This window comes from Equus przewalskii, chromosome X (genome assembly GCF_037783145.1).
Source record: "Equus przewalskii isolate Varuska chromosome X, EquPr2, whole genome shotgun sequence".
In the NCBI taxonomy this organism is placed as follows: domain Eukaryota; kingdom Metazoa; phylum Chordata; class Mammalia; order Perissodactyla; family Equidae; genus Equus; species Equus przewalskii.
Genome location: NC_091863.1, coordinates 116,645,782 through 116,672,336, shown reverse-complemented (window position 1 = coordinate 116,672,336; position 26,555 = coordinate 116,645,782). Strand labels below are relative to the sequence as shown.

General features: G+C 42.9%; 1 protein-coding gene across 4 annotated transcripts; it reads right to left on the bottom strand.

Moving 5' to 3' along the window:
* Positions 1-14,086: 14,086 nt before the first annotated feature.
* Positions 14,087-22,551, bottom strand: SLITRK2 (SLIT and NTRK like family member 2). Of its 4 annotated transcripts, XM_070606618.1 has the most exons (4): positions 21,938-22,551; positions 17,992-18,045; positions 17,729-17,896; positions 14,087-17,512 (listed from the first exon to the last, which is right to left on the bottom strand). In XM_070606618.1, exon 4 carries the CDS (start codon positions 17,467-17,469, stop codon positions 14,932-14,934), a length of 2,538 nt encoding a protein of 845 aa, XP_070462719.1. In that variant the 5' UTR covers positions 17,470-17,512; positions 17,729-17,896; positions 17,992-18,045; positions 21,938-22,551; the 3' UTR covers positions 14,087-14,931. The 4 variants fall into 4 exon arrangements, with proteins under 4 accessions (XP_070462719.1, XP_070462718.1, XP_070462720.1 ...); XM_070606617.1 differs by lacking the exon at positions 17,729-17,896 and having other exon boundaries at positions 21,938-22,522; XM_070606619.1 differs by lacking the exons at positions 17,729-17,896; positions 17,992-18,045 and having other exon boundaries at positions 21,938-22,526.
* Positions 22,552-26,555: the final 4,004 nt, after the last annotated feature.

Here is a 26,555-nt window from a genome sequence, read left to right as displayed (position 1 = left end):
AAACTAATCCCAATTTTACATTAAATTCACATGTTACAGAGTTCCCATATTTTATAAAGAATTTATATGCCCAAACAATCACCACATACATGTCCATACTAAAGAATAGATACCATTTAATGTTCATGATATGGAGAAACTGGTAGCACATTCATTAATTAGGGCATTTATAGATATTTCTGTTGGAGTTACAACCATTTATTTGAAGCAAGTCATTTACAAAAGACTTCAGTGCATATGAAGAAGAGAAAATAGCTATGCTTCTCATAGGTACTTTGGAATTCCACACAAACGGGGATATGGGCTTAGTAAATGTTTTTTTATGTCCAGACTTTATTAATTATACAAAGCTTTAGTTAGATATATGTGACCGTCTCATATAATATGAACATGCAAGATGCTAGAAGGATTTGACCCCTGCATTGTTCTTATCTTGCAAGCATAACTAATAACATGTCCTCCAATTCCTTACCTCCTCTTCTCGTTAGGACTTCCATACCACTAGTTTCAGCTGCTCCAGCTCCTCTTTTGACTTCCAAATTGTTTTTCCCACCTCTAGTTTCTCCCTACCCTAGTCTATTATTCAAGGCATCAAAGTGAGTTTTCTAAATACAGATTTGACCACGTTACTACCCTGCTCAACTACCCTGTTAAACCCATAATGCCTCTAGTCTCCTTAGCATGACGTTCAAGACCCTTTGTGATTTGACTCAGCGTACCTCATCAGCCTCATCCTTGCCATTCTGCCCTTACACCCTATCCTGCAGCTGGTTACACCAGATGTCTCACCATGACCAAAACATGTTATGCACTCGCACAGGTCTGTGTATTTGAATCTGCTGTTCCCTTCCCCAACTTCCCCAGCCAACACAATTCTACTCACCCCTCTAGGTCCAGCCCTAGTGTAACTTATGCTAGGTCTTTCTGCCCAGTTAGTGGCCACCTCCTCTCTGTTCTCCACGCACTCCGTGTATCCTTCCATCAGGGCATTTACAACTCTGCATTAGCATTTGTTTTGTGCATGACTTTCCGTACAACTTGATTGTGAACTCCTGGAGGATTAGAGACGGAGTTTTTCCCAGTGTTTAATAAATGTTTATTACGTGAATGAATGAATGAGTTAATTATTTTCCCCTACTATGGACGTTAGTCAGCATTCAAAACAGTCCTTTTCCATTTGGGAATCTCTTTACTTCAATATAGTATAATGAGGCCTCTTAAGTTTACCAGAGGTCTGGGAAAAGAAAATATAATAAATGGGAAAGTATTTTGAAGTAGGTATGTGTGGGCATTAGCTTAAACCTTTTAAAGACAGAAGTTACACTCTGGAGAACACTGTGAACGAGAATGTTGGAAAAACGGTTTGTTGCATAATAGCGAGGAGTAAAAAGTTCTTTTCTTTAACCCTGGGAACAGCAAGGTGATAATCCATATTTCAATCCCCTCCCCCTACCTTGTCTTGCCAGTGTTTACCATACCAAGAAAACCATCGTGTTCCTTCATGCAGACTTCTGGTCTCCAAAAAGTGAAAAGGAAATATTTTCATGTTCTTGATTTTCATAATTTTATGAAGATCAAGTGAGATTTAAAAATATACTAGCATGATTTTAAAAATAAATTGCTTGCTTAGGTAAAAAGTATTTGCTCAGTTTACAGAACTTTGGATACTTCTTCATCCAAAATGTAATTCACAACAACTAGAAGGACCCACAACTAAGATATATACAACTATGTGCCAGGGGGATTTGGGGAGATAAAGCAGAAAAAAAACAAAAAAAGATTGGCAACAGTTGTTAGCTCAGGTGCCAATCTTTTTAAAAAAAATATGTAATTCACAGGCTTACTCTAGCATAATTCGAATCATGGCACAATTTCTGTAGTAGGCTATAGAATTGTGCATTTTTAGATCAAAAGAGGTCTTAGGATCATTTTTGTCCAATGTAGATGATAGATTTGGGGAGACTTCAGTGTCATTGTTACTTATAAAAAACAAAAGTCATTGGCGAGCCCAGTGGTGTAGTGGTTAAGTTTGCACACTCTGCTTTGGTGCATGGGGTTTGTGGGTTTGGATCCCGGGCATGGGCCTACACATTGCTCAACAAACCATGCTGTGGCGGCGTCACACATACAAAATAGAGGAAGACTGGCATAGATATTAGCTCAGGGCCAATCTTCCTCAAAAACAAGTAAATAAAAAATAAATGTAAAGAATTCGTGATTTGTCTATTTAAGAATTAAGCCAGAGACCTATGTACTTATTTACAAATTATGTTTAAGGTTTATTTCTATAATCTTTACTTGGTTTGATTGCTTATAACAATCATAAATGGAATTCAGTAGCGCTAAGGTTATTAGGATAAAACAAAGCAAAGCAAATAATGCCAGAAGTTTTCTAAGTCACAAACTAGCTTTCTACTGTGATTCGGCAACTACTAGCAGTTGCAGAGCAAAGGTTTTTTGAATCTATAGCCATCTGACCAGTGCCAGAGCTCAAGGAGAGAGGCTTCTGTTGCCTGAATCCACACTTCCATGCTTGAGGAAGCAAGGCAGCCAGCCCAGCAGCGGAGCCTGCCTCTCCTCGCTCAGGGCTCAGGGCCTCTGCACCACTTGGCACTATTGGGATTTTGTCAGCCTAAGGAATCAATGGGCTATGTGCTGAGTTCTTTTATTTTTTTTTTTTTAAAGAAAGAATGTAAGCCCTGAGCTTTGAGCCCGACATACAGTCTGAACTTCCTAAGTCACACCAGTGCCCACACAGCCCTTCAATAACTGATGCGTTTTCAGGTCAGAAAGACCAAACACATCAATCAAAGACGCCGTTGTCCCTATGGCTCATTCATTTGCATTCTAAGTAAGACCCATGGTTTGTGGGTCAGATGTAAACAAAAGACGATATGTGGCCCAACATCTCAGGCTTCCGAATGCTGCGAAGGCAGCTGTGAGGTTTGCCTATGAGCTCCTCCTATGTGCCTGACAAATGCTTCATGGAAATCTTTGCATGGGCGTCGAGGTTTTTTGCTTGTACAATGCTGTCATGATGTGACCTTTCTCATTTACTATTTAAAGAGTTTTGCTGTGAATAACTGTGAAAATTTATCTGAGTGCCATTTAATGGAAATCCTCAAAGGCTTATGAAACAATTTCCTTTACAATGAAGCAATAGAATGTAATCGAAATATCCTGATCCTGTGAATCAGGCTTTCATCATATCCACCCCTGCTCTAACTTAGTGCCAACTTTTCCAAGTTCCTTTCCCCTCAAAATGCTTTTGTTCCTTTATGTTATTAAATGGAGAAAATGCTGTCCCTTCTTTTTCCTTTCTTCTTAAGGCTGTTCTGATGAATGAAACCTGGGTCCATTGGAAGTTATTCTTGTGGTCACAGCTTAGATGACAGAAAGTTAAATGGAAATTTAAAAAGTACACTATTTCTTTCCTACAAAGCTTACCCAAATCACACAAAGCTTTTTTTTTTTTTTTTACCTGCCCTACAAAGACCAAATTGCTCTTCTCACATTGCAAAATCGTTCCCCTTCTCTCACTGGCTATACACCACACTGTTGAGATAACAACAGGCTGTGCACAGAACAGAAACACTGCATCCCCCCGCTGTGGCTGCTTCAGCACTGGATGCTTTTATTTTTCTTCAACACACACACATTCTGAATTAGCTAAAAGGTTGTGTAAAATGTAAATAAAATGTGTTTGAAAGAAGAAGTATCTACAATGGAATGGGAGACGCGTATCCAGAAAAACGAGAGGTTGCATGACCTTCATAAAGTAGTAGTCTGCCTCAGGCCAGAGGAATTTGGGGTAAATTAATTGAGTCACTGGTGTCATAGACCCATGACTGGTTACATCATTCATGAGTCCCAGTGCAAAGTGAAAGTGTAGGGTCCCTTGTTCCAATGTTATTAATAATTTCAAGAACCATCAGGGCAGCAGAACATTAAATCAAGTGTGGGACACTTCTAAGCTTGAGTCCTTGTGCAACTGTACAGGTTGCACGCCCATAAAGTCGGCCCTGCACAGATTGAAGACCCAGCTGGCCTATGTGAATCTTGGGTAAGCCTGAGATTCCTCCCCAGGTAGCCTCAGGTTTCTCCTCTCATAACTGAACTCCTTCAAGGTTCTCTCCCTTCCCTTCAGAATCCATGAAGAAAAAAGTCCTTTTTTTCTTTACCCATTTTGCTCTACCCTTTTTCCTTAGAGAATATGAATATTATTAAACTAATAATATGCTGCTGATAAAAGATGGATGTGTTAGTAAGTATGGCTCTTTAAAAGATCAATCTGTCCTCTCAGCTTATGGATAGTCTGTGGTTGAACCTGAGAGCAGGATCTCCTGCCTTCATCTCTCCGTTTCCCTAATCAGGAGGGCTCTCTTCCTTAATCCGGAATCAGCTCCCTGGGCCCCAGTCTCCTCTCTGCCCAAATGCTCAGATCCCTCTGCTGGACAACCCATTGCTATTCTGTTTATCCAGTGAGACCCAGTGTTGGAGTGGAGTGAATTTAAAGTCAGAATGGTTTCAAATTACACCTTCGCCACTTTCTATTTTGCTTAACGAATATATTTTATTTTGCAAATACAGATCTTTCTCCACCTAAACGATGGGGTTACAGCCCGATAAACCCATCGTAAACTGAAAATATCATGTCGAAAATGCATTCAATACACCTAACCTACGGAGCATCATGGCTCAGCCTAGCCTACCTTAAACACGCTCGGAACATTTGCATTAGCCTATGGTTGGGAAAAATCATCTAACACAAAGTCTATTTTATAATAAAAGGTTGAATATCTCACGTACTTTATTGAATACTGTACTGAGAGTGAAAAGCAGAATGGTTGTCTGGGTCCAGAATGGTGGTAGGTGGATCGATTGTTTACTACAAGGGCTGACTGGGGGCTGTGGCTCTCTGCCCATGCCCAGCATCATGAGAGAGGATCGTATGGCACATTGCTAGCCCGGGAAAACAGCAAAATTCAAAATTCAAAGAACATACTGTTTCAACTGAATGAGTATCGCTTTTGCACCATCCCTTTCGTAAAGTCGGAAAATTCTAAGTTGAACCAGGGTAAGTTGGGGACTATCTGTATGTATGTAGAGATGCTCAAGGAAAATACTCAAATGGTAATTACAGGGATTAACATTAGAAAAGCCATGTGAACTACTTTATAAGGACCTATACAAATGTTAACAGTTCTACAATGTTTACTTTGCTTGAAGAAACTTCCATTATTTTTGGAATTGAGTCCAAATTTCTTACTCTGGCTTTCAAAGGCAACAAAAGGTAAATCAAACCAGTTGTTCCAGGCTGTTCACTGTTCTTGACATGCTGATTTCTGTGTCTACATTTTCAAGCTTGCTGGTTCCCCAAGCCTTTCCCCAATTCAAGGCTCTTTTTGTGTCCTGCCTCCTCCAAGCAGACTTCTCAGATAATGTCCGTCTAGTCTACATTGATCTTTTTCTTTTCTGACCCTGACCTCTCATATCCCTTTCAAGGACAAATAGCTCTTCTTCCCAACTTGGTTATAAATTCCCTGAGGGAAGGAGCAATGTCTTATTTTAAGTGTATGTGTTATGTCTGCTCAACATATGAGAGGTCCTTGACACACAAACAGAGGCTAGTGAGTTTTCCAATTTCCCCCAGTCTCACCCTACTGCTGGGCACATGCTGGGCCTTCAGGAGCACTTGTGGATTTGTTTTAGATGTGCACAGCATCTGCTCGAGTGTTCAGCACACAATGAGCACTCCATAAATTGTATTTTTAGAGACAATCTGTTACCACATAAGGACTACCAGAAATTACTCATACTCTCTGTGTAAATGGATTTATACAATTATAATGTTTAGGAGCTGGAATAAAGATCAGGGAAAGAAAATCGTGAGACTGTTTTTCAAGCTGAAAGGAACAATAGACCTTCTAGTCCAAATGTTTTCACTGGTATGTCACAGAACAGGTGTGAGGTTTGTTGAAAATAATTTGTTATTAATGATAGTTAATGTGTCAAGTTTGCAAATGATTTACTATTTTTATGAATTAAGCAGCTTCCAGGTTTTCCCAGTAATAAGCTCATTTTAGTCAATTGCTTTCTTGAGTAGGAAGGCTAAGTCTGACTACTGTCTTTTTCAGATGAGGAAACTGAGCCTCAGAGATGAGAAGGAACTGGTCCAATGTCACATGATGAGTTAGCATAGACAGGAAGGCTAAATCCTAGGGCTCCTTGTCCTCTGCTGAATGGTCCTCCTGCTTTCCTCAGAGCCTCCTCAGTCAACAAATCAGAAGGAATCAGTGACACTGAAGACCAAAACAACACAGAACCCAGTAAAATCCAAAGTCTTGCTCACATTGGAAAATATTTGTCTCCTGGTCAGGGATCAAGGCTTGAGGAAGAGATCTCTTGGAGAAGAAAGACAAGGGGATTTTGTGAAACTCCTGTTTGCTGGCCCTCTGTTATAAATCATTTGAGAAAGTATATATTTACACCTCTCCTCCTAAGAGTTTACCTTGCCTTTGTACAAATATCCATCTTGGATATTAGATTTTGCTCTAGAGTGAAACTCAGAAAGTCAAATTGAAAACCAACAAATTGCATCAACACAGGCAGAGCATCCCCCCATTTTATTCTGCAAGATCAGATTAATTGCTTATTTTTGAAATTTCAGAACATTTGAACTGTTTGCATAGTATAAATGAACAACTTTCTGATGAATTTGCACAAAACGAAATCTGAATAAACGCAGTTTAAAACTAATGAGATTCCTTCAACAAGCCCCTGTCTCAAATTACCCAGATTATTGCTTAAAATGTGTTTGCTTTCCAGACATCAGTTTAGTAAATAAAATATATTTTGTTCCAAAATTTCAAGTTAACCATTTGAAATGTAATCATACTCTAAGTCTGCAGTATCTCAATGGCATCCTATTTATTTATTTTTTAAGATGACGGCTTGGACAAGGATAACTTACATTAACTTTTTCGTAACCTTCTGTTACATGACAGAAGGAACCACACAGCAAAGTGTAGCTGGATTTTCATTTCATTCACTAATGCTTTTAATAAGCCCCTCAGAAATCTCTGGAAAGCAGAAGTTTTTGAATGGATGTTTTTTCCTCTTTTCCACTCTTGCAAAGATCGTGTCAGCTGAATATGACAAGATTGAGGGCTTTATTTCTTTCCTTATTTCCAGTTAAAATCTTTCTGACCAGATAGAGACACAGTGGCCCAGCAATAAGACTATGGCTGAATTTTATGATCAGGAAGAGGCCAGACACCACTTTGTCAGCTAAGAGCTTTGCTCACTGGAATGAATCATTAAATTTCTGAAGCTCGACTGAGTTGTCCAAGGGTCCATCAGTTTCCCTGATGATAAGGAACTTGGCAGTATTGGCTAAAAGGCTCGGAGATGAACAACTAAATGGGAAAACTGCTCTATGCCCTGAAATGTGATAATGTGACCTTCCTAGACAGATTCCTAGTTTAACTTTCATAATTATCAAACAGAATAATTAAACTCATCAACTCCATAGACAGCCCCTGTGCAAAACAGCTAAATGAAAAACCCCAACACCTTCCCTGCCCCTCCACCAAAAACAGCAGTAGGATATTGTGATTTACACAGAAGATAAGTGGTTTAAACTTTTTTTAAGTCAAGTTTAGGAAGAGAAATTAACCCAAGACAAATGGTGCATTTGAATCCTGTCAAAATAAAGTCAGAGCAAGGGCGTGTCCAAATTATACAACTGAACGGAGAAGGGGGTACGGGATTTTCAGACTTGAATCACCTGGATAATTGTCTCAATGCCGTATTTATTTTGTGTGTAGCAACCACTTGTAAAATAGCCTAGAATCATAGAGTACTAAAGTTGAATATGTCCACTGAGCTCATCCAGTCCAACACTATTCCCAGATGGGGAAACTGAGACCTAATGAGAGCTATGATTTGTCCTCACAGCTTTATAGTTGCACGAAGATCAGAACCTCAGATGCTAGGACCCTTCATTATGAAATACCACCTGTAAGTTCTTATTTTGTATAAATTGGACTTATGAGACAACCATGTTCTAACAGAAATATGACTTTAATATGGTCTTGAACCCAAAGAATTTCTCTCCTATCTGGAAGACATAAGAAACAAACAAATCAAATACACAGAGCCATAGGAAGAAGTAAATAATAAGCTCTGGAAGAATTCATCATTCAAGTTTGTCAGGGAGTGCATTTGCTATCAACTCAGAATCTCCAAATTCCAAAAACCAATAACAAAGGAAATCTCACAGCTCAGCAGCAAAGCTACTTTTGACTCTGGAATGAGATCGTTGTGTTCACATTGGGTCTGCCTGCATGCACTAAACTTTGGATCTTGGCTGTGTTACCATAACTTCTCTGCCATCCTCATGCAGTATATCCTCGTCTCTGTGTGTGTTTTTGTGTGTGTGTGTGTGTGTGTGTGTGTTTCTCATCAGTTCTGAAAAAGTTCCAACTAAAGATTTAAGACTTCCTGGAACAGCTAAGAATCCATTGTAATAATGTTTTGAACTTTGAGCCCCAGTTTTCAACTCTTTCGTTTATGTTCAGAGCCAGAGTCTTAGTCATTCTTTCACTGCTTCATGAAGGAAATATTTATTGGAGAGTTATTATGTTCCAAAACACTAGGTCAGGGGTTTAATGTTGTGAAGGTGAAAGGGGCTTGAGAAGTGAGGGACTTGGCCAAGGATTACCCAGAATAGACTCCATTCACCTACCCTGTCTGCCCAAGAGTCACTTTGTGAGCTGGAAAGTACCTTACATTTCATATCGTAGCCAACATTCTGTCAAGATCAAATATGTGCAAAAATGCAAGGTAACTGGATCTGACAGATAATTAGCTCAAAGGTTCCTTTTTAAGGTAATGTTGATAGCAAACATAAAATAATATTTGAAAATCAAATTAATGAAAATGATGTATAACTAATTACAAAGCAGGTGCCCAGGGAAACATGGAGCAGGTGCATTTCCAGCTCCATTCAGGAATGGCAACATCTATTTTGATGGTCTTTTTCCAGCATCAATAGACACATACGACTTGCTGTTTTACATTACGTATGTTCAGAATGTACATTGCTTTCATTCCCATTCCATTCCAACTAATCTTTTTAAAAGATCAGATAATCTAGTTACTAAGCACCAACTCTTATTCTTCAACAAAACACTTTAAAATGAGACTATTCCAATTGTTTCAGTACACTGTGAAGGCTACACGAATAAAGTGAATACAGTGAGCATATAGCAAAATAATAATCTCAAGAAAGGATGATTTGTTTGAAGTCGTCAAGTCCACCACAGGAATCTCAAATTCTTTGTTATGTTATATGTTTGTGAATGGAGCATACCTCCAAGATATTTTCTGATGTTCAACCAAATGCAAATAACCCAAGAAGTCATTTTGCTAGAATATCACCACAATTACAGCAGCAAATGCGTCTTTCTGCCCCTCTCATTTGTTTTAACTCTAGTCTTTGGGAATATAGTGATAGAGTCTCCATTAATGAATTCATAATTTCTATTCCTTCACTTTGCATGTCAATCTGTCTCTTATTTTATAAAATATAAATTAGTTCATTTACAGTATTGGAAAGAATTTTATAATGAAAAACAGTTGGCTGTGTGTGTGTGTTCGGGGCGGGGGGGGAGTGGGAAATCAGTAGACTGTCTTTCAATTCCTAGAGAGAAATCTTTATTTGAATTGTTTTTGTTCTTTTTACTTTTAATATTTTAAATCTGATACTAATGGACATTCGTGGAAAAGTATTAATATGTTTTGAAAAGCTCATTGTACCCTTCATATGTAAATTATGACCATATAAAGAATAGAAGACCTTAATTTGTAAACATTAGAACAGCATATATCAAGGCAGAGAGGACGGTTCCAGCAATACTTTGTCATTAATTCCTCTTAAGATTCTAAAGAATTTTTCTACCTAATTCAAATGATCATTTTTAGTGAATATTTATTTATTAACTGAAAGCTAACAATAGCATAAAATAACTGTGTAAACAGTTTATCCAATAAAACACAGTATCATTTGATCACATTTCCAATATTTCATTTTGCCTATTAACAGCCCAAAATATGACATTCATTCTTTGAAACAATGTCACTATTTGGCACAGAAGTCTATTTACACGAGAGCTTGTTTCATTTGCCATTTATTCCAGTAACTTGAGAACAATTATTTGCAACTAAATCTAACAGTATTTGTACAAGTATTTTCAAGCTAAAATACTGCTAAAAAATTCTAACACACATGCAATTCAGTATGTTTACATAATAACATATTTCTTATAAAACCTGTGACTCTAAGCACTTTATAGGATGTGAATCCAGGAGTCACCCTATCTTCTAATGAAACATGGCCACATGTGAGAGAGGAGACGCTGCTAAGCAGAAGAGTCCTATGCTGAATTGGGTTGAAATGGGTTGGCTGCTCGGGCTGTTCAGGAATGCTGCTGCGCCATCATAGAATCGCTTGATAGCTCAACTCACACAAAACTGCAGCAGGTTTTCAAGTATAAGCCCTTAGCAACCAAGAAACTGGTAGCACAAGCGGCACACTGGCAAAACCCACTCTGATTATGCAGGTGGGCTCTGTTTTAAGCAAAGTCGGTATTGAAAATCCAAACATACAAAACAGAGAGATTAGAGAGTGATTACTTGTATTATAAAATGGTTTTCTGCTTTATAAAAGGATTCACCAGTTTCGTCTAAATGGCAGCTTCCCTAATGCATTTAAAATACAATTTGATTTACAAAACTTCAATTGACACGTGACTTTTTGCACAACCATTGTGAGAAGCAAAGTAAACCTATATACAGTACTTAATTTTCTCTCTCAGGATTTAGGTTAGTGTCTTATTGTATCGGTAAAAGACACTTAAGCCAAAATGTTATCTTTTAAGCCACTGAAATATAAAGTAAATATTGCCTCTAAAATATTGATATTCCATAAAATTGAAGTACATTGTGAATTTGTATTTACAATTTTTGGACTCATCTTTACAATGTAGATCTTTAGATAGCCCAAGTATATAGCTATCTTCAGGCCATAATATTGGGCCCTATTCTGCAGAAACTTGTTTTATTTTATTTTTGTGGGGTTTTTTCCTTTTTAGCTGTGTAACTCTAAAGAGATGTTGTAGTTACATTGTAGCTAGTCTGTTGATGATACATCAGTTTTATACTTCATTGTACAGAATCACCTTTACAAACCCAACTTCCTGCATTTCCTGACTGTTCCCACCGTTTACTCTGGGTGATTGTCACTCAGATAAGGTTCTCCTTTATTAGCACTATGCTCACTGTGGAGGGTGGGGGGAGGAGAGAGGCAGAGATCCTGTCTATTCTATCTCTGTGTCCCCTCGGCACACAGAATAGAGCCTGGCACCTAGGAAGCAAGCACTCAATAAATATTTATTGAATGAATGAATGAATGAAGAAATGATTGGATTGGGAGGATTGTCTGGAAGGCTTTCTTCACTCTAGCATCCAATCCAGTACGTTTCTGGAAGGTGTACAATTAAAATGAATTTCCAGAGTCTGAAAAATCACAGAACCTCTCGGTTGTTCCTTATACACTTTTTGTAAAATCCATGAAATATTGAGCCCTTGATGACATGCAAATATTTAGAGAAATTAAATCAGCTTAGGAGTTAGAGGACAAAGCAGAGGATATTGAAGGGTCATTTCCTTACTCACCAACTGCTGGAGTAAACTAAAAAGGCACACAGGTTGACCAAATTTGAGAACCAAATTAGACTCTTGGCAATTGTGTCCAGACTGAGAAGTGGTATTTTTGAGTGTTTCAATACAAATTTAGCCACAGGTATATTCAGAAACAGTGAAAGCAACTAATTAAGAGCTGGAATCGAAGGGAGTTACCATTTGCCATTTGTAGGGCCAGACATATAGATCTGTTCCAGGCAGGGCCAGGGGAGATCGCATTCTGTTGGCTGGAACCATTTCGCTGTGCTGATGCTCATACCCATTACAAGCTGCATGTGAAATAAAAGGAAATAGCAAAATCCAGCTGTAGGAGATAAAATTAAAAATCCTAAAATAAAATATGTTTGAAAGCACTTGAGTGGATAAAGCAAAACAATGTAGTCAGTGGGGATGCTATTAAGTTAATAAACTCAATGTTTGTAATTGCATTAGAAAATAAAGCTTCAAAGTATATGATGTGTTATGCCTTTAAATGAAATAGTCTGGACCACATTCAAACAATTTCATCTTAAAACCTAATATTAATAAAGTACAAATCTAAGAAGCATGAGAATCTAGAAGTAAACTGTAATTATTAAGCAAGAGAGTTTATGAATCGTTCTTCCAGGAGGCCTCTTTAAAATCAAGTAACTAAGTGAATATTAAGCTATCTCCATTTAAGACTAATGATTTAATGATCTATGGATGATGGCATTTTACAGGAATGAATTTACTTTCAGGAGAATAAGAACACCCAAGTGGAATCACTACATCAGTAGTTCTAGTCATGTAGTTTAAACCTAAAAACTATCTTTAACAGAGTATATATAATAATTTGCCTTCATAATCATTTCCCCAAATACCTACCTCTCTATTCCGTATTTATAATTGCACCAAATGAGAGCAGCCACAAGCGGGTTTTTGAAACTCTTTTTTATGTATAATAAGTACTTCACTCAAAGAGAAGAGAGGAGATGGTTTCCAGGAGCTATCTCCAAGTTCAACCAGCATGATACTCTTGCTCCTCTTCTATGAAATGTAAAATCTCTCTACATTACCTTTCTTGTAGATCATTTCAGCCCACCGTTTTCGACTTTGATCTAATAGATTTAATAGGAATTATGATCTCTAATCAAAGAATGAACACATTAGCTTGTCACTGTAGATATTCAGAGATTTTAGCTTGTTAGAGGCATTGTTTCCTGAACGCCCTTTACATTTATATATACACAATTACCTTCTATTGTTTAAAAAAAGCTATTTTGCACCAGTAGTTATTAATCCAAATCATTTGGATTTAAGTAATTCCTAATTGAAAGCCTATCACATGAATTGTTTATAGTGACAGACAATGTACTATTAGTCATTTTAAAGCTTTAAAAGTAAGATATCAGGATCCACTTCAATGTCCACATGATAATAAAGGATTATTATGTGCAGTACCCTATTTATGAAAAGGAAACAGTGTGCTTCTTTCAGACGCCATCAATTGCTCTAATAAGGAAGTGAAAAGCTGGACTACTTTATATGCAGATCACCATCCCAGTTGCATAAGGATTTACAATAGACAAAACAAAACGATTTTTTGTTGTAAAGAAGGGCTGTTTGTTTAAATCACAAAATAATATTTGCATCTAAAAATTATTTACAGGCGAATAGGCTTCAGAAACGTTATATAGACTTGGTTAGTTAAAATCATTTTAATGCTAAGACCAAAAGGAAAGCCTTGCTCAAGCTGACAAGGAAAAATTCAAGTAACACATGCCTCAAGAAGGCAGAAGCAACCAGATGCAGACTGTCTTGGGGTTAGGGACTCACTAATTGATTCGGAGATGCAAATAGTACGCGATATGACAGCACCCCATTAACGCTTAGGTACACTCAAGAGGAAAATGCTGCTTTCTCTGAAAATGTGAAAATTGAGAAGGATTCTGACCCTAACCTTTAATCCTAAAAGAAATAGAAAGTAACGTAGACATTTGTCTCTGCTGCCTTGAATTTGCAGAGAACTTACTTGGGAAGTTGAATCTGACCTTTGAAGTCTTCCTTCCAGGTATTTAATGGCTCCTATGTCTTTATTAAATGAGGTGTGTGGCGGCCTCTACTGGTGTGTGTTTGTAGAAAATGTTTCAATAGGCAGAAAAAATATTAATTTCAATTAAAAAGTTAGAAATACAGACTCTTTCATTTAAATATATAAAAATATCTAATTTAATGCAGAAAAAATATATTACAAGTTGTGTAATGTACTCTTAATTAGGAAAATAATCTAAAACACTGACCATGTTAGTGTAAAATAATGATTTAGGGAAGGGCATTAATTGTTCAATTCACTCTGATATTGGGTTAAATATATTTTATTAATGAATTACTAATCCCAACTGAGGTGGTTTATTACCTCTAGTCCACTGTTAAATCCCCTTAGTTGACTTAAATAAAATCACTTACAACAAACCCAGAGGAAAGGAAATATTTTACAGTTAAATCTATAAAGTCCTAGAACTAGAATCATTTGATGATAGGCTGGTTTCTATAACTCAAGCAAACTGTACGTTGACTTCATATAGCTGACATTTCAATCTATTTTACAGTGTTTTTAATTTCAAAAATACAACACATTAAAATATGTTCAATTTATCAAAGCTAAAAGCAACATTTAAGTAATGTACTTAAAGTGCAAAGGCACTTTAACACAAAGAAGTGATGCCTAGTGGCTATCTTGAAAACTGAAGACGGAAATACCATATATCATTATTTACAAAAGAATTTATAGTCTCAAAAGATCTTTGGAGATCTTCTACAAAATATCCGTTTTCATCTGCAAAGTTTGCTTACTCTTTCTTCATTCACTATAATCTCCTCTTCCCATTCCCACACTGGAAAAATAAAAGAAGAAAAAAGAAACAAAATATATGAAAAAAATGCATTGTAGAAACATTCATGTTCAGTGATGATTCCTAAGGAGAGAAGGGAAAAAAAGGTGGGAGGGGGAGAGCCAGAGAGAAATAATTTAAAGGAAAACTTGAAAAAGCAGTATCATTGCTTCACCCCATCCCCCAAACATTTGCAAAGTCCCCCACTGACGCTGGGAAAGGGCCAACACAAACAGACAGGAGAGCAAATGCAGTGCTTCCAACAGTTTGGAGCAGCATCCTCCGATGCCATAGGGTTGTAAATGATTTCCTTTCACAGCTGACTGATTGCAGTTTGTTTTTCCAGAACTTCGAGGTAGTCTGGTTCTGATTGCGGCTTAGCTTGCAGTAAAGGGTGGTCGGGTTTTGACTGCCCCACAAAGCATTTCCTGGGAGTTCCATATAAAACGGTTTTATTGATTCTGTCTTGGTTTTGGCGTCGAGATTCATACGAGGGGGCGAACTGCCTTTTAGGTAAGGTACAAAAGTTATAGTGGACTAGTCCTGCACTGGGCAGTTCCTTGACTCGCTCAGCAATATTCTGATACAGCAGCTCAGGCTCTCTTGGTGTGGCCTGCTTCTCTAGCAATTCAGTGGCACTTATAGTGTAAGCAAGTGTGGCTGGCTCTTCTTTTTTCTCCTCCAGGTTGCCGTAGCTGAATTCTTGCAGGTTTCGGTAATAGGCTACTGGGTCTCCTTCCTTCTGCATGTAGATGGGGTTTTGACACATCTGACCTACAGGTGGGGGGATGTAGTTATAGACATGGCCATCCGTTTTATCCTGAGTCTCAGTGTTGTAAGACCCATACTGTAACTGGAAGGAACTTACATCTAAGTTGTTGGCACTCCTGGGGACACTTGGCACCCCCTTTCGGCGTTTCAGGACAAAGACAAATAAACCAGCCCCAAAACAGACAGATAAGATAAAGACAACAAGCAATCCTAAAATTAAGACGGAAAGTGGAACTTCAGTGTGTAGTTCAGGATAGGAACTGGGAGACACACTAAGCGACCGAGGTGTGTCTGTGTTGTGATTCATTGACAAAATGGTTCCATCTGACAAGTTTGGACTGTCCGGGCAAATAGCCTCCCTCCCCAGAAATTTCAGTATCTCCCCTGCGTGCTTAGCGGGAGATTCACAGGTCACCTCATTGATGATGACAGGAGAATTGGCATGTTCCGTCCAGTCCTTTAGCCCCATGATGTCACAGGTGCAGTCCCACGGATTCTCTTGCAGATCTATCTGGATAAAAGCAGGGAGCTGATCCAGCACCCCTTTCACAGGCAGGTGAGAAAAATGGTTATTTCTCAGATTCAGCCTGGTGAGGGCCGTGCCCCCAAATATATTATCAGGTAAGGACCGCAGCAGGTTGTTATTCAGAAACAGTAGCTGGAGGTTAATCAAAGCATCAAAGGTCAGTGGCTTAATTTCCTTAATGACATTATACTCTAAATAGAGATACTGCAAGCTCTGCAGTCCATCAAACATAGAAGGATACAGCACTTCAAGGTAATTGCCATTCAGATAAAGTCGGCGTAAACTGGTCAGGTTTGTGAAGGCACCTTCCTGAATGACTGCAATCCTGTTGTTTCCTAAATGTAACAAATCCAAAGAACTGTATTCTAGGAGGTCGTTCTTATAGACAGTTTGAAGATAGTTCCCTGTTAGGTAGAGTTTCTTTGGACTGGTAGGTTTGGGCTGCAGGTCAGAGATATTAGTGAACTTCCTTTCTTGGCAGTTTACGTTTAGACCATTGTCTGAGCTCTGAGAGGTGCAGACACAGCTACTGGGACAGGTGAGGGGTACAGGGGACTTGGTCTGGTATACCATGATCGGTCCAAAGCTCTGCCTGTCCTTTGACACGGTGACCCGGGGAGTTGGCCGATTTCTCATTTTGGGTGGCCGGCTGGCTTTTGGAGCCCTGGTTGGGTTGAGAGCAGGATTCATTGTAGGTGACAGTCTTTGGACATGTGCGTCAGCATGGCTGCCCCTTTGACTAGAGTCACCGGTACTTTTTCTGGGACAGAGGTCTTGCCTGGTCAGTTGGGTCACATCTTTCCCATGCAATCTAAAGGGAGTTTCACAGACAATCTCCCCAACAAAAACGGTTATGGTGTCCAGCCAAGCCTTGAGAGGAAGTAAGTCACAAGTGCAGTTCCATGGGTTTTCCTCCAGCTGAATCTCCATAATCCCTCCAATATGTTCAAGGACACCAGCGAAAGGCATCACTTTCAGCCTATTCCCTCTCAGGTCTAAGTGGGTCAGCAGGACGAAGCGGAACACGTTGCTGGGCAGCGACAGCAGAAGGTTGTCATTCAGGATGAGCACTTTGAGCTTATTCAGTTTGCTGAATGCCCCTGCCTCGATGGCACTGATGTAATTGTAGTCAGCCTGGAGGTACTCCAGGCTCTCCAGGCCCAGGAAGGTGTCCTCTCTCAGCACCTCGAGCTTGTTGTTGTTGAGGTGCAGTCTCTTGAGGGTCTTTAGGCCGCTGAACGCCCCAGTTCGGATCTCCTGCAGCCCGTTGTTACCCAGGTGGAGAGTCACTGCGTTGGAGTAATTGACGAACTCGTTTGGGTACAGTCTTGTCAGGAGGTTTCCATTGAGGAAGAGCTGATAGATTCGATACTGGGGGGGCTGGAGCAGGCTGACGGTTGTAAATCCTTTGTTTTCGCAGTTAATATTCAGTACGTTTTCCTTCTCTTCGCACAGGCAGCGGATCTTGCAAATGTCTTTGGCAGTTTTGCGACTCTCCGTCCGTAAGATCCCGGCCACGGTTAACACACTGAGGAACCAAACGCCGCTCAGCATCTTTAGGCACCGTCGGTGTCAGCTCAGGTACCTACAGGCAAACCTTGGGGAGGGGGAGCGGGAGAGAGCAGGATGCGGGGGAGAAAGAAACAAGGAAGCCTGATTAAAATGGCAAAGCAAGAGGGCGGAGTGGGAGGCAGGGAGAATGCGGGGAGTGGGCCACACGGCAGAATGAAATCACTGCGTCTTTCAAAGCGGTTTCTTCTCTCCTCCCCTCCCCCGTCCCAGCCCACCCACACACGCGTCCCCGAACACATACGCTTGCACCTGATTTCCCGGCGGGTCCCAGCCAGCCGCGGAGTCATTAGTAACCGAGTTGTCCTACTAAATCCAGCCCATCTCCTCCTCCCCTGGGGTATCTTGAAGAGATCTCAGGCGGCTCGCCCGTCTTGGGCTCGCAGCAGAAATTGCTTTACTTTTTTTTTAACTGCGCAAAAAGGGGGTGGGAAAATCAGGGGACTGGCGGCGGGGGAGCGGGGGAGAATGGAAGAGGAAAGACAGAGCCGGGTGGGGGTTACTCACACATCAGGAGAAGACGGGACCCCTCTCCTCTGTAGTCCGCCAGTAGTTTAGCATCTTCAGAAAGAGAGGGAGAGCAAGGTAAAAGGAGACGCCGCGTCCAGGGGGATGCCCCGCTTTCCGTTGGTTGATTTAATTTGGCTGGGGGTTGCGCGGAAATTAGAAATCCGGCAGGCAGCAGGAGAGATAGAGGAAGGTTCGAGCGGCGGGAAGCGGAGCCGACGGGAACCCGGGGTGCGATTGCGCAGGGAGGTGGGGGAGCCGGCCGGCCCGGTCGGCGGGCGGCGGCGACGGCCGAGCCTGGGCGCGCGCTTCCAATCCGGTGGCAGCGGCAGCAGTGCGCCTAGCAGTTTGAATTTGAGAGGCTTTGCAGGCTCCCCGGGACAGGGCTAGGGTGACGTCACGGGGGGAGGGGGCAGGCAGTGGATCGAGGGCGCGCGGTGGGGGAGGGAGGGGCAGATGCTTCCCTTCCCTGCGAGTGGCTGTGCAAAGCTCAAATCCGGGCTGCGTCAGTTGATTCTAAACTACTCCACCTCCAACCCAACCCTGCGGGCGGCGAGCGACTGGCGAAGCTCCTGGAGAGGGGTTCTCCAGGAGGGGCCCCGCTAAGGGGCTCGCACCGGCTGGCCTCCTCCAGCCCCTCCGAGTGGTTTCTTCCACCTGCCACTCCCTCCTGGCCATTCCTGGGGGGTCTCATTACAGATTCCCAAGCAGGGGTCCAAATCTGCCCAACAAGGGGTGTGTGTGTGTGTGTGTGTGTGTGTGTGTGTGTGATGTAGAGATGTGCCTCTTTGCTATAGTACTGGGGCCCGCTTGCCTGCCAGCTTCCTAGCTCAGATGCTCTTGGTGCGCAGAGTGGGGTGTGTGTGCGCACCAGTATGTCTGTGTAGGAGGGCGAGGAGTTCTTCTAGGGGATTTATGCTTTACATACAGAGCTTTGTTTCAGTGCTGAGAGAGTTACTTTCTGGGTGGTGACTGGCCAAACATATCTGTCTGGATTGGGAAAGCCAGCTCAATGTTAGCTTATAGACTGAGATAAACAACAACAAAACCCTTCTCCCCCCTGAGGTTTTATACTTAGTCAGATAATGAGGTTTAAACGTGTGCTTTTTGCCTGAAGGAAGGAGAAGAAGAGTGGGTGTCAGAAAGGCACTGCCAGGCTGAGCCTCAGCTGGGCGTGGGAGCCCACGGAAGGGTGCCTAAGCTCTCCAGGCTGCAGGGGCAGGGGGGCTAGGAGAACAGGAGGCCGAGATGCAGGCAGACTGGCTCCTGAGAAAGGAAGGAAAGCTGAAGGGAGTCCTGGCCTGAGACACAGTAGTCTTGGGTTCTGATCTAGCTCTGTTGCCAGGTATGTCACTTGTTTCTGGATCTTCCCGTCCCCATCGGCAGAAGAAGGTGGACTGTAAGGGCCCTCTGTGCTCTGACATTCAATCGGATTCAGATAATCTTTCCATAGCATTATTAATGGCCAGGCGTTGGGTTTTTGCCTTCATTATCTCGTTTCTCCTTAATTATATCTTAAGGTCCCCTGGACCCAGGAGTCTCCCAGTGTGGAGTCCATTTGCAAGATGTAAATGTCTGTTGTTGCCGGGAGGACCAGGGGCTGTCTCTGGTGGGGATGGGGGAGTTGAGGCAGGAAAAGGAGGAAATGAAAGAGAGTAGTAAAAGGAATCGACCAAGCCATGTGCCTGTCCTGCAAAATCTTTCAGCTTGCTTTCCTCGTCCCTTCAGTCCCACCCTGCTGCAGGCAGAGTCAACACAGGGCCCCATTGCTGGGCCAAAGGTGGATAGAGAGGATCACATAGGCAAAATGAGCCCTCTGAGAGCGGAAAGCCCCCTTGCTTCTCCCCTCCTCCTTCCCTGTTCAGCTCAGGTCCTAGAATTGTTCAGCTCGCACAAGCTCTTTCCTCCCCAAGGACTCAAGATAGTTTATAAACTTAGGCACTAAGGCAACCTGTGGCTCTGGTAGTCTCCTCTGGAACTTTTCTCGGGCTTTCTCCTTCCCCCCTCCTTTTCCTTCCAGGAAGAGCCTTGGACCAGATATCATGAGTCCCATGCCCATCCTCTAAGTCTTGCTCCGTCTTGGGCAAGATGCTTTCTTTCTGGGGCCTCAAATTTTCCTTTTCTATGTCAAAGAGCAACATTGAGATGAGCTGTCCTCAGAGGGGGAGGGGGCAGCTCTGTGATAGCCCCCCACTGTCTATTGCAATTGCATCATTAGGTGCAAGCAGCGTGATGCAGTGTGAGCACAATTCAGCTACCTTTCATAGGAAAGGGGCATTTGTTTCTACATATTTCCAAATATTAAATATACATAGTTCCTAGAGAGACATGGTTTATTCATTGTCATTCATTTAACAAACATTTATTAATTAGGTTAATATTTCATTGAATTGGAAGCCCTTTGAACAAGGGCTGTACAAGACCTTTGAAATTATTCATTTTATAGATGAGGACATTCCTCAACCAGGGGAAGTGCTGACTTGCTTAAGTTCAAGAATCTATAAAATTAGACACAGAACCCAGGGATTCTGAGTCCCAGTCCAGCAGCTTTGCAAAAAGCTCACTACTGCTTAATATGAATTACAGAAGAACTATCTACCCAAACGTAAATAGTGGTGGTGGTGTTTTACCTAAATGTGTCTTTTTTAGAAATTGTATTTGAAGGTGAAATATCAAATTTTAGTTTTAGTTCTCAAATATAGTAATTTCCTTCGAGACATAGTTGAATTGCCGCTGTCAATACTCCCTGAGAACAGAGACTATTTTCTTAGGAATTTCAGAGAGAGAGGGAGAGAGAGAGAGCTTGGGGAGGGAGCTGGGGGCGCTTGAAATTCTTGACAGTTACAGAGTGAGGGAAATGTGGCGGTAAGCCGGCTGGGGGGAACGACGCTGGGGACCGTAAAGTGCTGTGGCAGATCTTCCTTCCCTGGTTAGCTTCCTACACAGGCCGGTGGACCCTCTCACCCCTCCTCCGTCTACTGCCTGTCCCTGAGCTTCCACAGCTGCTTTCCCAAACGTGGTTCTTGGAACGACTCAGCCTCCACCCCGGTACAGTACTTTAAGTAAGTTTCCTTTGGCCCCGCGTCTCAGGGGAACCGCCGCAGCACGCCGCTAGGAGAGCGGGCTTTTAAGGCGGTGGGGAGGTTCTGGGTGAACTGGGAGCCCAAGGGAGGCAGAGGCGGACGCTAAAATAAGGCACACGCTCCCCGGCCTCGCTAGGGCGAGGGAGGCATAAACGAGGACTTCGTCGCCTCAGTCTCACTTGCATCTAACCGAGTAGAGTCCGGCTCGAGTCGCCAGGGCTTCCACAGGGCGCGGTGAGTGCCAGCGGGCGGAGAGGCCCCCTTGCCCCGGCCGCCCGCAGGCCACCAGGGGGTTAACAGCAGTCCGGCAGGGATGCGGTGGTGCGGTGGGGGAGGGGGGGTGGAGGGTGGTTTCTGCTGCCAGCCCCCGGCCGCCTTCTCCCATTGCCGGTTGAATGCCATTCCCGAGGTACTCTTCCGGGCGACCAGAGAGCTCGGCGAGTACCTTGTCGCCGGGAACCGGGCACCGGCCGCTAGCGCAGCCCTACCTGCCCTCCTCCTTGTTGCTAGACGCCCGGTGCCCGGCGTGGGGGCCCGTAGCCTCGACGGCCACGCGCGCTGCCCTCGGCCCGGTCCTGGGAGCCGCTCGCCGGCGGAGCCTTCTCTTCGGGAGCGGCAGCCCGCATCGGACGCGTGGCCGCCCGTGGCGGCGGGGACCGGGGGCTGCGCTGCGCCCAGAGCCCACGCCCGCGAGGACGGTCCCGGGGCTAGCGGCCCGGGCGGGGGTGGCAGGAGAGGGCGGCGGGCGCGCAGTCTTCCCACGCCCGTGCCCTCCGCGAGGGAGGCGGCCGGGGAGGCAGAGGGCCGAGGGAGCCACCTCGCCGGCCTCGTCGTCACGGCGTTCCCGAGCGCTCAGAACTTACCAGCGAGCGCGCAGCCCGGAGCTTTCCCGGAGGCGCCCGCAGCATCCGCGACCCAGGGAGGCGCGGGAGCCGGCACAGCCTCGGACTGGCGCGGCCCAGGAGCGAGGGCACGGCGGCGAGCCGGCGGCGCCCCTAGGGCAGGCAGTTCCCCACTGGAGCAGCTCGCCGCCGGGCAGCGCTACTGGCAGGAAGGAGGGAGGGAGCCGAGAGGGAGGAGGGCAGAAGAGCGGGAGAGAGCAAGAGGAGGAGGAGGAGGAGGGAGGGACAGCGGCCCCTCTCCCGCACTTATCAATCACCCCGCAGATCAAATGTCCCCGCTGTGCACCCGGGAGGGGGATGTACCAGCCCACAAAGGAGCCGCTGCTCCATTTCTCTGACAAGCGCCGCGGAGCGCTGCTCACGCCTCTCGGCCCCTCTTGCCTGGAACTCTGCCCAGCCCTTGCAGCTTCCACCGTCGGCTGCAGCTCGGACTCGGTCAAGTGAAATAAGGATGGCACCCGGTCGGTACCACATCCGAAGGGAGCCTAAGACCACTGGGTGGAAGTTATGGACAAGCGAAAGAGCAGCCAGCCCTCTGAGCTGGACACCCTCTGGGAGGGCTGCCTCCCGTAACTAGTAAGCGCCCAATCATTGGAGTTCGCAGGCAGATCTTTAAGGACCTCCTACGAGGATGGTAAACAAGGAATTTCCATATAATATAGAGCTGAGCTACACTTGTACAAATGTGTTAACAAAAGCAAGCCCTTAGCAGTGTTCCAGTCCCTGTTTTAATTTGATTCTTTCTATTCTTCACCTCATTGTCTGGAACTACCTCCTTTCCCCTTCCTCCTTTCTTTTTCCTCTTATTAGTAGTCCAGGTGGTTGTGATTCGCTTAAAGGAAGGCGCTCAGTGACAGAGTCACTGTAGTTCGAGAGGGCGGTGCGGCTTGGGCCAAGAGCGTTGCAGTTCCCCTCAGGACCTGCTTTCCCTAGGGCCTCTCTTCACTCTCCTCGGGGGATTCGGGACAAAGTTGCAGCTGTATTAATTTAAGCCAAATTTATTTGATGGCATCAGGACATTTCCCCCTTAATCCCGGAGGAGAACAGCCTTAATGAAAGTCATCACTGTCCCCTGTCCTTTTCATAACCCCTCCAGAGTCTGTAAAACCCCCAGTTCTTCAGAATATCCACAAGCTCCATGGGAGAATAGAAAGGGAGGCAAGGAGAAGGTGCAAAATTAAGAGCAAAAATTTTCTCTCCTGCTAATGAATCTGCCCCGCATTTGTCTGTTTTCAAGGTTATTTCCTATACATTTAAACCAGGTTCTCACAGCACGGACTTCCACCTCATTCTTGTCCTTCCTCTTGGGAATCTTTTGTGCTTCTTCCTTCTCTTCTTCGCTTTCTTTTCATAACAGTTTTCTAAGGAGACCATGCTGGGCCTTTTTAAAAGAATATTACTGATAATCTTATGTTATGAATATAGGCAGAGTTTACTTTAGTAATAGTCCAAAGGATTATCTCTTATAATATCTCTGAGGTTTTAAGGGTCGTTCCTGTTCGTTTTACTTCATCCCCGAGAAAGCCTTTTTGAGATTTCCCTGCCTTTCAAATAAGCAATTTCAGGATCACACAGTTCTCACATTTGCACGTGGGCAGAGTGTTTACCGGTACTGATTCAGATACATCGCCCCACTTTGTTAAGATCCTTATTTGTGTAAAACATCCACCATGCTATTTGCTGCAGACTGTAACGGCGGCGGGGCACATCGTGTTGTTACCAACTTAGAACAGTTCATGCTGTTTCCTCTCTGTCTTTACCTCATTTCTGACTGTGTCATCTTTTCATGTAGTTATTTAATGGGTGCTGCAAACAACCACCCAAGCCAGAGCTGAGAGGCCTTTCAAAGGCAGAATTAATGAGACAGTCATGCTGAAAACAGGAGACAGTTGTACTGAGAAGGATGGTGTGTCCCTAGCCAAAGGGAACATACAAAACAGCAATGTGCACAGATTGCATGAGGAATACCGTATCAATGGTAAAAACCGACATTATAGTTTGCTCCAGTAGAAACATGTAAAATATGGCATGCATCAATTGTAATTAGCCTTGTAAGCAAAGCTAACGTGTTTACCAGCCCTCAGAGAAGCATTTAGCAGCCTCCTTTCCACACGGGACAGCACTGAAGTAAGTTACAATGAGAAAGAGCAGGGTTTTCTTTTTGTCAGCATAAAACGTTCAAGTAGGTGGGTGGCGATTTTGAAAGGTGTCCTGAATGCACACAAACAAAAAATGATGAGCCATACAAAACTTCCTTTGAGGGTTGTTGCATAGATAATTACAGTAGAAGAGAGCCTGAAGTGTGTGAAAGTTTTAAATGTACCGATTGATTTGAAAGCTGCTTTATACTGACTTTTCCAAAAGTTTTTGTTAGGGAAAATTTTCTGAAATAACTGAAAATTAAAGACATGCATATTAATTCACTTTGTTAATTAATAAAGATGGCATGATGAGTTCTTTGGTGTAGTGGTATTGGAAGTGTATCTCTGTGTTTGTGTGCTGTTCTCTATTGATTAGCTCACATTACCAAAGGCCTTGGAGATCCGTGCTTGTAATGCTATTGGGAAAAGAGAGAAATAAAATTAAATTTTCCTTGCGTTTTTATAATTTCTTTCTAAGCTTAGGAGAAACTCAGAAATTTCATCTAGGATTAATTTAAAAATGTGTATACATTTCTAAGATGATGCAAAAGTTGTCCAATTGCTATGTAGTACACAGTTTGCCTGAGTTTGCCTCCACCTTCTACATACCTACCCAGAGCTGGCAAGCTTTAAAAAATAAAAAAAAGAGGACAAAGTAGAAATGTTATGTAGAGTCAGTAATTCTAAAACAGATGTTTTCAGAGAATACTGTCCCTTTTGAACCAAAGGGCGAAGAAGAGTTCAGGCAGAGACAGACAAATTCCTAAATAAAGAAACGCAACAGAGGACATGCCATTAATACCAGTAATTACAGTTTAAAGGATATGTAGAGTTTGGTTCTTGATGCTATTGAAAGTGTGGATATTTTTAACTCTAATTCAATTATTTTGATTATTTTGGCAAGCACGTTGGCCTGGTTGGAACAGTGCTGGCCCAGGACCCAGAGTAGTTTGTCTTTTGATCAAACACATATTGAAACCCTGGAGACCAAGGACCTGGGTTCAAGTCCCACCTCTGCTTCTTACCGCAGAGGGGCTTGAGCAGGCACTGCGCCTCTCTCATTTCCCGCCCGTGTAACGCTGGGGATTAGCACCTGCATGTGCAGTCACTAAGGACGGCATTCACACAAAAGCCCTTGAAAATTGTGCCGTGGTCTACATAGGTGAGGGGAAATCTTGAAGTGAGGGATTCCTAAACTCACTTCTTAAGATCAGTAAATTGTATAAAACAATGATTTTAGTGAGAAAGCAACATTTGAATTTAAATTGGGTAATAGAATCAGGATTAAAAAGTTACCTGTGATTCTAGTTGGAGCAATATAATGTCAAAGATTCAAATGAAAACTTAAAAACATTCTGTCTCTTCTCTAGCATTTTCCAGATAGTTGGATCTCTGTATATGTATGAGAGTTTCTCAACCCCGACACTGTTGACATTTCGGACCAGAGAATGAGTGGTCGTGGTGGTCGTGGGGGCTTGTTGTGTGCAATGTGGGGGGATTAGCAGCATCCCTGGCCTCTACCGCTCTCCAGTCGCACCAGCATGCTGTATATATATATATATATATATATATATATATATATATATACACATAACATGTATATGTATATGTTCTCTATATATGTTATTTGTTTTATGTATACATAGTATATGTGTGTATGTGTATAAACACTTTATGTTTAACACTTAAACAAATTGAAGGAACACAACGTACATAATATACATTATGACTTAGCAACAGAGCAAGAGCAAGGTCCTGGGCTCCTGATGCCCTGCTTTGTGGTCTGCTACCTTGTGCAGCCTGCCAGCTCTTATGCCCCAAGGACCATCAATGGAGGCAGGCAATGTGTATTGGTGCTGCTCTTCAGGAAGAAATGTATTTTCCATCGTGACCCAGAGAACAGTCAAGGGTTGAACCACGAGTTTCTGAAACAATATTACCCTTGTCATAGCCATGTACCCTGAAATACTCCATTGTAGTTGGTTTAAAAAATTGCAGGCTGTGAACTGCTAAATTGATTTCATGAGTGACTAATAGGTTGTATCTCAGTTTGAAAAACACTGACATTCTGGATCGTGCAGGGGAGGAAGGAAAAATGGGACAGAACAGAGAACAGGGGCAATAAAGAAAAAGGAGAAGAAGAGAAATAGAGAAAAAAAGAAGTGCATGGGTGGGAGGTTATGGAAAAAGTTCTGGTGCTCAACCTCTTGTATCAAGTGTCCCTTAGAGATGGCACCTGCTCCCTCCGGCGTCTAGAGCTCCCTCCCTGTTGATTGAGTGGAGTGATTCATCCGTGAGAACCATATTTAAGTTTACTGGGCTTGGGAGTGAATATACACGGCCAAAGCTGCAGATTTTACAGATAAGGCTTAGAACACCATTAGTAGGTATTTCATTTATCCTGACACATTCCATCCTATTAATCTCCCTGCAGCTGG

Coding starts and splice junctions, on each gene's coding strand:
- SLITRK2 (XM_070606618.1), bottom strand. CDS start 17,469: ATGCTGAGCGGCGTTTGGTTCCTCAGTGTGTTAACCGTGGCCGGGATC.